Source organism: Stenella coeruleoalba, assembly GCF_951394435.1.
Source record: "Stenella coeruleoalba genome assembly, chromosome: 11".
In the NCBI taxonomy this organism is placed as follows: domain Eukaryota; kingdom Metazoa; phylum Chordata; class Mammalia; order Artiodactyla; family Delphinidae; genus Stenella; species Stenella coeruleoalba.
Window position 1 is genome coordinate 46,575,549 of NC_137157.1, and position 11,583 is coordinate 46,587,131.

At 42.3% G+C, this 11,583-nt stretch overlaps 1 protein-coding gene across 3 annotated transcripts in view; it reads right to left on the minus strand.

Moving 5' to 3' along the window:
- The window catches only part of KCNMB4 (potassium calcium-activated channel subfamily M regulatory beta subunit 4), a 67,845-nt gene extending 63,983 nt beyond the window's left edge, over positions 1 to 3,862 (minus strand). For all 3 annotated transcript variants that reach the window (XM_079937465.1, XM_079937464.1, XM_079937466.1), the window contains exon 1: positions 3,287 to 3,862. In XM_079937465.1, coding sequence (XP_079793591.1) covers positions 3,287 to 3,622 — 336 coding nt within the window. In that variant the 5' untranslated portion in view covers positions 3,623 to 3,862. The remainder of the gene's footprint in view (positions 1 to 3,286) is intronic.
- Positions 3,863 to 11,583: the final 7,721 nt, after the last annotated feature.

Consider the following 11,583-nt stretch of genomic DNA (forward strand, 5'->3'; position numbering starts at 1 on the left):
CAGGGATTGAACCGGGCCCTCGGCAGTGAAAGCATGGAGTCCTAACCACTGGATTGCCAGGGAACTCCCCAGAATTTATTTATTTATTATTTATTTATTTATTTATTTTTGCGGTACGCGGGTCTCTCACTGTTGTGGCCTCTCCCATTGCGGAGCACAGGCTCCGGACGCACAGGCTCAGTGGCCATGGCTCACAGGCCTAGCCGCTCCGTGGCACGTGGAATCTTCCCGGACCTGGGCACGAACCCATGTCCCCTGCATCGGCAGGCGGACTCTCAACTACTGCGCCACCAGGGATGCCCCCCCCCAGAATTTCTTTTTAAAGTTCCCCCAGTGATTCTAATGTATGGCCATGGATGAGAACAAAACCTCTTAGCACACACACCTGCTAGTCACAAAGAGATAAGGCAGTGATGAGAACAGTAGCCAGAGGAAGCTGACCCCAAATTTAGATTTTGCTACGGTCAATTCAAAGAGCAGATCCTTGCCCTGTGGATAATTAGGACTTGACTGGATAATTAGGATAACTGACTTGAGTACTATATTACATGGCTGAATACAGTGATTGCTTTAGAAACAAGGATATGACTCAAAACGTAAGTTGAATAGGACTTAAAGATATTTTAAAGAAATTATTAGTCAAAGGTCAAATTTATTCACACTGTCTTCTTTAGTAGTCTATGGCTTAAGATGTTAGATATGTGCAATATTCTTTCCCCTTCCCTGCTTTTTACTGTATCTAATGCAGCAAACTCAAGGGAGGGGAGAAAGTCCTTGTTCTCTTTTTCTAAAAAGAGATTTCCCAAATGGCTTCTTGTGGTAGTGGGCCATGAAGAAGAGAAAGTTGAAGGTGATTAGGATCCATGACACTGTAGGGAATCTAGACATTCTACAAAGAGAATGGGTGGGGCACCCAGGCCTTCAATAAAAAGCTAAGGTCTGGGTAGCCGAGATGCAACAGCAACGGGCCGTGGGTATTGCCTAATTGCAAAGGCACTGTGGAAACATTCTGCTTACATACTGGACTCTGGCACAATATTTTGGTTGAGTTGAATTTTTCCATCACTAATTGCTTACAAGAATTTCCAAATTGAGCACTTCATTGCTCAAAAGTCAAAAAGTGACTGCAAAAGAACATACTTATGTTCTATAAATGGTACGATGCAATCATAATTTGGATAAAGAGACATATACTGCTTTGGCCGAGGAAACCTTGACTAAATTGAATGGGATGTTGTTCATCATTTTCTGTAACATTAACATATCTTTCTGCAGTTCTGTCATTTCTTGTATACTTTATTTTATAAAATCTTATTTTGTTCAGATACTTCTTCAAAACGATTGTTGCCAGGATCCAAACTGGCACTGGAAGAAAACTGATTATTTGCAACAAAAAGAGAGAAATATCAAATCCTAGGATTACATATAAAGCATTACCACTCCTTCCAAGTGATTTAAAAATCTATGTCCTAAATCCCAATTTATTTTTTTTGTCAGATCCTTCAAAATTACCTGGAAATTGTGAAACAGCCTTTATGCAGTAAATTCTACCTTCTCAATGTCTTGATTAGATATTAACCACTGACTGAAAAACATGTATGTAATTTATTAGTGCCTGAACCACAATCTTAAACTAATTAGCAATGTTTCACCAATTATAACAACACCTTTTAAATGATGAACTACCATATAATTTCTAAATCACTATTTCTTTTTGACACCTTTCTTTTATATTAATGATTTAATCCTGAAAAAAGTGATGTTTCTAAAACCCTGCAATTTGTTTTGAAATTCCTGAGCGTTGAGCAGATTAATTTACAACATTTGTCTTTGAAACATTATTGCTTCTTCAAGACTTTGAACATTATACTCTATCTAAATTCTGTACTTCTATATTTACTGCTTATATATTATCTTCATTTTTAAGGTCCTCTTCCTTTGTCAGCAAGAGCATCTTTTTTAAGAGAAGCCATATATTTTTCTTTAAAGGAATTCCCTTTTTAAAATTTCCCCAATTCAAGATTTTACTGTTTAGGAGACAAGAACAAGAGGTTTACTGTAGAGAAATGATAAGCTTATTTTAAATACTTGTAAACTATTGAGATAGAATTCTTTTTTTGGATTGATATAATTATATCCTGTCACACTTAAAGTTGTTCCTGTGTACACAAGACTCATTCCCTTATGGACAGCTTTCTTGCTTGATCTTCAAGCACTGCTCTCACAAAGAGGGAAAATGCCGGTAACTTTAAAGAAGATACACATCTTTACTTTGATAGTTAAGCAACAAGAAGAGCAAAAAAGGCCAAGAGAAGAAAGAAAAAACGAAAGAAAAGCCTTCTTGCAAAATCAGGTGCACTACAAAGCTCAATTAGTTCACAGACTGAGGACACTGCTTTTTATAAGTTTTTTTCTCCACTGGGAACAGTTTTCTGAGCGTCCCTCTCTCTGCTCTCCATCCCTCGAGTCTTAACCAGGTTTTCTCGTTTTTGCTTGTGAGAACTAAAAAAGTTGCAAAGGAAGGAATATTCGGTACATTTCACGGACGGTTTTCTATTTTCAGAAAGTTTTACCGTTTCCCAGGTGGCTCCCAATTGTTTCTAGGCACACAGAGCCTAGGAGTCACTAGGCTGCCTCTAGACCCTTCTGACAATCTATTTCATGAAAACTAGGAGTCCGCCGTACCCGCCCAAAATGGATCTACGCAGAATCTCGCGTTTGATTTCACGTCGTTTGTCGACCCACGAAAGTTCATCTTTGGACCACAAGTTAAAAACGTCTGTCAAGAGTTAAAAGGCAAGGAAACCTCTAACACCTTTCAAGGGGCTAAAAGACTCGCTGCACCTCCCAAGACGAGTTCTGGACGCGGCCAGTGGGAGCTCGGACCTTGACCATGCGCCGGAGTAGGTGTATCCCCGCGACGCACTGGCTTTAACCGGAGGAAAAGTTAACTTTCGGCTCCTTGCATTTCTCCAAAGTCAACCCTCTAGGGCCCTAACCTAAGCTGGGCCAAGGCCTCAAAATCTGGGACCAGGCAAAACAGGTGTGTAAAGAAAGCCTCCGGGCACCACGCACGGGTCGCCGTGCACAAACCCGCCTGAAGGACCGGGGGACCCGGGGCTCCCCGATGTATTTACTCCTGGTTTGAGTATAGCCTGCGAAGCCTCGTCGCCTCCTGGTAATGCGAGCATACTCCGAGCCACCCCGCGAAGGGTCTAACACTGATGCTCCCCCCAAACCTCAAGATCTCCGCAGGAGCGAGGCATCCCTCACGGGGCGTCCTTACCTTGGGGTTGGTCAGGAGCTGGTGCTCGTCGCTGTGCAGTAGCGCCCTGGAGTTGGACTCGGAGTTGTTCACGTAGACCTGGACGCAGGGGTACTGCGAGGTGCCCCTGCAATCGGCGCCACAGGTGAAGGTGCACTCGAACACCTCGCCGATCTGCTGCACCGACAGCACCGTGCAGTTGGCCGCCGTGGCTTGCAGATCCTGCAGCGCGGGACTGAGCCAGCAGAAACCGAAGATAAAGAGCGACACGACGCCGGAGATGATGAGAAACAAGCCGAGCCGGATGCTCTTGTCCTCGGCTTCCGTGTACTCGTAAGCCACCCGGAGCTTCGCCATCGCCCCCCACTCCCGGCGGCAGGCACGCTCCCCCCGCCCCCTCCCGCCCCCGGCGCAGAGCCCGACTGCCTCGGGCGGGAGGAGCCGCCGCCGCGCGACAGCAGGGGAGTGGGCGGCCAGGGGGAGCGCGCGAGAACAAAGGGGCTGAGGCCGGCGACGCCCCCGGCGGCGGCAGCGCCCCCCCAACCTCCCCGCCCAGCCGCCGCCCGGGCCCCGGAGGCTCGCGGCGCTGCCCCGGTTTCAAAGCCTCCTGCACCCTCGGGCGCTCGGAGCGCTCGGGCGGCTCCTGCCTCCAGCGCCCCCTGCCAGCCTCCGCCCCCGCGCTTTCCCCGCCTCCCCCACCCCGCCTCCTCTCGCCCAGTGTCTCCCAGTCTCCATCGCCCGCCTGCCGCTGCTCCACGGACTCGCCGGGCAGCTGCCCCGAGGGCAGGAGCCGCAGGGCTGAGGCGAGCCCGGGGGCTCCCCCGCGAGGGAGGCAGCTCCGCCCGGCCCCACCCGCCGCCGACTTGAGTCCTCCCGCCCCGCCCCGGGGCGTTTCCCGTGGGCGAGGGGCGGGCGAGCCCCGGGGATAGCGGCGGCTGGCGCTCGGGATTCTCGTTAAATCCCTTTGGAGGGACATCCGAGATAAAGCTTAGGGTCAATATAATTTAACCGGAGTGAAAGTTTAAAACACAAAACAAAAAAACAAACGAGGGAGAGGGTGTAGCGCAAGTGAAGCGGCGGGAATTTTGAACTCCAAACGGGGATTGGTCAGCCAGCGGGGAGAGTGAGCTAGCGGCCAGGCGGCGGGCTCTCCCGGGGAAACGGGCCGCCGGGACCAGCAAGACTAGGTTGGAAACCCCCGGGCGAGCGGCTTGCGCTGGGGGGCGCCCCCGGGGAAACCCTGGCGCCAGTTGCCACGCTTGGGGCGAGAGCGCACGCGGCGGGGCGGGAGGCGTGACCCGCTACCGCCCCCTCCCCGCCAGCGAGCGCTGTAACGGTCGGGCCTCAGGGTCCCGGCGCTGCCCACTGCCCCGGCGCAGCCGGCGCTCCCCCGGCCCCAGCCCGGCCCGGAGGGCAGCAGGAGAGGAGTCAAACAGGCTGAGTCAGACGGAGTTTGCAGTGGAGGCAACGCACGTGGGGGCAGGAACCTGCGACGGGCAAGACCCGGGAAAGTCGCTTCCTGGGTCCTGGGTGGACCTCGCGGCAACTTAGGTCTCCGGCTGCCGGGTCGACCCCAACTCAATTTGCCCTACGGCTGGGGCTGACTGGGTAGGGACCCGAGGAAACAGGTGCAGAGGCTTGCAGCCCTGGAAGGAGACACCACTCTCCCCATCAGGACCGTCCCCTCGCTCCCGGCCTCCCGAGAACAGGATCTTCTCTGTTCTGTCTCCCTCCTTAGGAGTCTTGCCACCCTTGGCCCATCCCGGAATTTGTAGATGAGCTTTCCAGGAGCGCTGTGCAAGGCGATAGCGGCGTTCAGACTCACTTTGGGACAGGTACCGTTCCTAGAGCTGCGTCCTGCTCTCTTAATTCTTCCCTCCACACCCACCTCCCCACCTCGCCCGCGCATACCTTCAGCCTCTATACTTTTCGTGACCTTTAAAAAAAAAGTTAAGATGATCTTTCTCCAAACCACACTTCTATCAAAATATGAAACTTGGAGAACTATTTCGACCTACATTTTGAAGTCAGAATGTTCACTTTGCAAAATATATAAAGATATATTTTTCTTGACTTGCAAGTCCCAAATGAATATACTCTTAATTAAATTCAGTTATGTTCCTGATGAATATGGAAACACCAAGTCATGGAATTCTTGACTTCTCTTTCTTGGATTTCAAATGTTACTTTACTGGTGTAGTACTTTTCAGCTGAAGTCCCGATCTGCTACTTTGAAGTACTCCTTGATGTGGCAGGTAACAGTATTTCCAAGCAAGGGGTAAAGCAAGTTTAATTACAGGAAGACCCTAAGTGTTTTTCTGAATAAATTAAGAAGGTGCAGGGTTTGGAGAAGACAACTTTGTACTTTAATACCTTTCAAGTTTTGAGAGACTAGATTTCTTTCCTTCTTTACCTAGGAATTAAATTATTTTCTTCCCTTTCTGTTGGCATAAAGACCATTGTTAGTGGTTACACACACTACCTGAAAGGAAAAGTGAGTTTAATAGTTGAAGCAGCTTAACCTAAGATCACAGATTTTCAGCGTGAATCTTTTTCCTACGGCAGGTTATAATTATCTTCCTTTTCAAGAAGGCTAAAGCCAATCTAACATCTGAGGCAGTGGTGAGCAAATAAGATCCTATTATCTTATAAGATCTCATAGCTCTGATATGCTGAGCAACTTGACCTTGAGGCAGAATTAATTCCTATAGCGTTCATAAAACACAGGGATGGGGTGTCTAAAAATAATTTAATGAATATGATTCATTTTTCTATGATCCCAGAGCTCAAAGAGTTCTGTGAATGAACCCTTTGCCTCAAAACTGAAGCAAGATGGTCTTCCAAGTAAATCTAGAGAACAAACATCAGAAAATTCTGTCTTAATTTAACTTAAATTCTTAAAGGCTTTTAAATCCATTTTTTCAAGTTCTGCATTTAGTCACTGTCCTTCTTTATAATTATTCTAAAAGTATTTGAAGAAACTGTTGCCATCTAGCCTTCTGTTCTTTAAACATTTACTTTTCTCCTCTTATTTCCTATTTTTAAATTAGCTTGCTTCTCTTCTGAACCTTTCATTATTTCATGTGTTTCTCATTGAAAGTCAAACATATCAAAAGACTTTCCAAATTTCTGTTTTATCCTTAATGGAACACTGGGTTTGTTATCAGTTTCATTTATTTGAGGTGAGGCTGCCTTTTCACATTTCCAAGGAAGGTTGGGTATGTCAGCTCCTCAGTTTCTGAAAACAGGTCACCATTGACTCTCTTAAGTTAGAATAGTAGTAAGACCCCCTGGGACGTCAGAGATGCTAAGCTCTGAGGTCACTGAGCATCTTGTTTCCCGTGGAGGGCAGAGGCACAGGAAAAAAAGAAAAAGAAAAGCGAGTCCTTTCTTTGCATAGTTGTCCACCAGTTAAAATTAAGATTAAAACTGCAATACTTAGAACCAGACTGACTTATTTGATGTACTTCATTGTCTGCAACAATGTTTTCAGGAGAATCATGGCCAAGCCTTGATGAAGTTCTTTTTAAAAGAAAAATAAAATCTATCTAAACAAGGACATTAAAACCATTGTTATTTATAGTTTGTTCTTATGATCACTATTCTTCAAGAAGTTCTGTGACTGATGTTAAAGTTGCAATATACAATTTCATATGTATATATACTTTTATTGAAAGATTCTGAAAAGAATGATCATAAGTAGGGCTTTGGTATCCTAGGAATAGAAGGGAATTTGGAATATGTTGGGAAAATGTTTATACATGGTTTTAAAAATTGGTACATTGTGAAATTTTTCAATAACAAACTGCTACTGTACACTTGGATAGCTAAAATATATAGGGGAGAAAATGAATACTGTATCATCACCTTTTCTCATTAAAATTCACATGCTGGATAGGTTTTAGACATTTGCAACTAGAATAACTAGGTAAGAATAAATATGAATGAAAGCATGAGTGATCCAACAACAAAAATATATAGAAAAAATTTATCCTTTCCATTTATCTTATATAACTTTAGATTTTGTTATTGTCACAGAAAATTAAGTTTCCTTTTCATTTGGTCGTAAATTAAAAAATGCTTACAGTTGTACTAGATCGTTTCCAGCTTGCTGATATTAACTTTCTTGCCATGCTTCATTGTGAATGTTAAATATTTGTTATTAGCATTAGAATTTTACATTTGAAATAAATTTCCTATGTGGCCACTATCTTTTCTAATTACATTTATTTTTTCTTATCCATAAACTTTACCTATTATATTGAGCATATAATTATTGAGGACACTACTTCCTATTTCTAATATTTATAATCATATTACAGCAGGAAGGGATCTTAAATATTACCTAGCTACATATTAAGCAGGAGAGCTTCCAAAGACTTTGCATTTTGTTTGAAGTAGTAAAGAATGATTATTAAAAAATATTTTTTCAAAGTTCAAATTTGTTTGCATACAGCCTTTATCTTTGCAATTGCAAAAGAAAAACAAAAAGCACAGATAATCACTTCATATTAGTAAATTCATAATACTGTACTGGAAGTGCTGGCTGGATTTCCTAAATTCTTGCCACCTGTCTATCATGTTAATGGAAGTGAACTTCTATGGGAGGTATATATACACATATGTAGTAAAAGGGAAATCAGCTTTGAAATTGGAAAGCAAGAAGCTAAGAAATTCTGGTCTCAACATTGAGTAAATAGTTTATAACTGATGTTCTTAGATTGTTTCCTCCTCCCCATACAAAAGGTTTTGGACTAGAAGATAGTTTTAACATTTCATGATTTTTATTCCAAGTTGATTTTGTTCTTCCCATGTTCTTCAAAAACTTGGGTATTACTCTCTAACGGCACCTAGTTCTGTTAAAGAGTCTTTTAATAATTCCCAAATATGGAGAGCACCTCCTAGTACAGTGACTAAAAGGGAGAGTGTTTGTCTTTGGAGAAATGGACCGACGCCTACTGAACACCTACTGTAAGCAAATGCTCTAATTTAATCTTACCGTGAGATGAAGAACAAGATTAAGTAACTTTCTGAGACTGCGCATGTATTGACTATGGCAGATTACAAGACCCATTCTTTTTCTACTGTACTATGCCATCTCTAAGGAATTTCTGTATTTAATAAAAAGAAATGTAGGTAATACAAGCAGATTTAAAATGTGCTTATATACTTACATTCAAGTATGGTTAGGCTTGATCAACATCCATATTGTGAAACCTGACTATGAGGGGGGGGCAGTGGGTAGAGAATCAAGGAGCTGATGATTTAATCTGATCCTCCTGTTTAATTTTACTCTGAAACACTTGTGTTGAAAATAGCTCTTTTTTAGATGCATAGCAAATGTAAGTAGTACTGTTTTATGCAGGAGAGGGAGATTAAGTGTAGTATTTAGGTTTCAGAGAGCCTTGTTAGAAATTCAAGCTATTCAAAGTAGAAGTAAACACAGGGAACAACTACATGTTAACACAAGTCATTAAATAGTTCTAGGGTAGAAGAAAAGCCCATCCTCTTAATGCACGGAATCACCTAATCCTTTTAATAACAGTTTCCTTGCTTTTGCTTGGACACTTCCAGTGATGAAAAATTCATTAACTCCTGGGACTTCCCTGGTGGTGCAGTGGTTAAGAATCCGCCTGCCAATGCAGGGGACACAGCTTCGATTCCTGGTCTGGGAAGATCCCACATGCCGCGGAGCAAGCAAGCCTGTGCGCCACAACTGCTGAGCCTGTGCTCGAGAGCCCACGAGCCACAACTACTGAGCCCTCATGCCACAACTACTGAAGCCCACGCACCTAGAGCCCGTGCTCCGCAACAAAAGAAGCCATTGCAAGGAGAAGCCCGCGCACTGCAAGGAAGAGTAGCCCCTGCTCTCCACAACTAGAAAAAGCCCACGTACAGCAATGAAGACCCAATGCAGCCAAAAATAAATTTATTAAAAAAAAGAAAGAAAAATTCATTAACTCCTAATGCTACTCATCTGATTTTTGGACCTTTTAAAAATGTATGATGTACAATTTACTTTCTTGTAAATTGAAATCTGCCTTGCCATAACATCCATGTAAATATCCTTATTCTGCCCTCTGGTGTTACACAGGTTAAAGATAGTCTGCCTTACAAATGATAATATGCCTTACAAACTTCAGGTGTGGGAAGATAACTGTCATGTCCTTAGGCCCTTTCTTCTTATGCTCATCTTAAATTTCTTCAGTATTCTCTTTTGATATGGTGTAGAAAACTACGGTCATATCCTTACCCCAAAATGCTAAGAAAAATAGACAATTTGAAGTTGGAAACATTCTCTAAAACTAGAGTCTGCACCTTTCTTTTCCATGTTATCTAGTCTACAAACACTTCTAGGATGGTGGATTTTGTTGTTCACTAATTAACATTACCATTGCAAAATGATTTGGGCTCACATTTATCAGACAGAATTGGGATTCCAAAAAGTGATGTGCAAGTCAACTAATTTAATATTCAAATATTAAATCATTTAGAATAAGCTGAAAAAAATAATTTTTAAAAACAGGTATATAATTTTCACTCAATAAAGGGACATAACTTGTTTTATATTTCAAGAATATTAACCATTTGAAGATAATAAATTACTTAAAACATTGAAAATAAAAAATCAAACATGTCTGACTCCTAAGAGGAGAAATATTTAACAGCTCAAATTTTCTCTAAAGACAGACTATTTTTCATGCAACTGTTACATATGGTAATTAAAACTACATCTTAAAATAAATGTTCAGTATGTAACAGATTTAAAGGTAGCTTCAAAGCATTCTGGCTGCCCCAAATCTTTATTTTTATAAAAGGATGAAACTATTTATGTCATTCCTGCATGTATTTTTTTCCTCATTGAGCTGTATATTTTTGAATAATCATCAATTTCAAAGTTTTTTCATTAAAAATGAGTATCCATTGAGCTGGTCCTAGAAATAATCAAGTTCACCCAGCCACTTGTTGACATCATAACACTCTTGAAATTTGACGCATTTCTTCCAAAATGTTTAAAGAACTCTCATGTGTTATTCCTAAAATTATCTTCAGTATATACTAGAGAATAGATTAGTTTGGAAGAAAAACATCACTTGTTAAAAGTTTTAAAAATTAAATTATGTGGTCAAAACGTTACATAGGCTAAATACAAATGCATGTTAGCAGAACATTATGTTTCAGGATATGCTTATGAAAATTAATGAGACTAGCTCTGATTCATAGTGAAAATTTCTGTTTGTTTTCCTCAGCTAGTATCCTCAATTGTTGCTTAAAGGAACTACCACTTGGGGCATAGGGCGTTTTATTTCACCCTCTCTAACAAAAATGTTGAAATATATTTGTGGTGTGGTAAAAGCCTATCAGGCCTTGGAAATGAAAACTTAGTTTTGCTATAGAGAAGGTAAGTAGGTTATTAGCTAAAGTATTTTGGCAAGTGTCAAGTGGTGGTCATAAGCTATTAGACTATGCAATAATTTGGGTTTTCAGCAGAGACAGGAAATTATGACAATGAAGACTATCATCATTGTGCATTTTCAAGAAGTCATTCATTTAGGGACTTCCCTGGTGGCACAGTGGTTAAGAATCCGCCTGCCAATGCAGGGGACATGGGTTCAAGCCCTGGTCCAGGAAGATCCCACATGCCTCGGAGCAACTAAGCCCCTGCACCACAACTACTGAGTCTGTGCTCTAGAGCCCGCGAGCCACAACTACTGAAGTCCGTGAGCCTAGAGCCTGTGCTCCGCAACAAGAGAAGCAGCCGCAATGAGAAGGCCGCGCACCGCAATGAAGAGTAGCACCCGCTCGACACAACTAGAGAAAGCCCGCGCGTAGCAACGAAGACCCAATGCAGCCAAAAATAAAAAAATTTTTTTAAAAAAGTCATTTAAATGACCGAGGGAAAACTGTGGCAGACAACTGAAAATATTTAGCTTTTTAAACTGAATATTGAATTCTTATGATAAACATATCATTAAAATTTTGTCAGGTCGTAGTATTTATACAACAGGATGACTGGATTTAAAAAAAGTTTCAGTTGATGGACACAGAGTTGATAATGCACAAGCTGCCCTTAGCAGTTCTTATGCATACAAATTGAAGTGGAAATCTAGCAAAAATATCCCTAGGAAATAGCTAAGATTTGAGGGGGGAAAAAAAAAGCATCTTTGTTGTGTTATACTTGGAAATGGATTTAGCTCTCCTCATATTCTGCTCTAATAAATGCTACTGTAATAATGTAGTTTCTGCACTAGAACACTGGTTGATACAGTAAAGTATCAAGTAAAAATGTCCCCGATAGGGCTTCCCTGGTGGCGCAG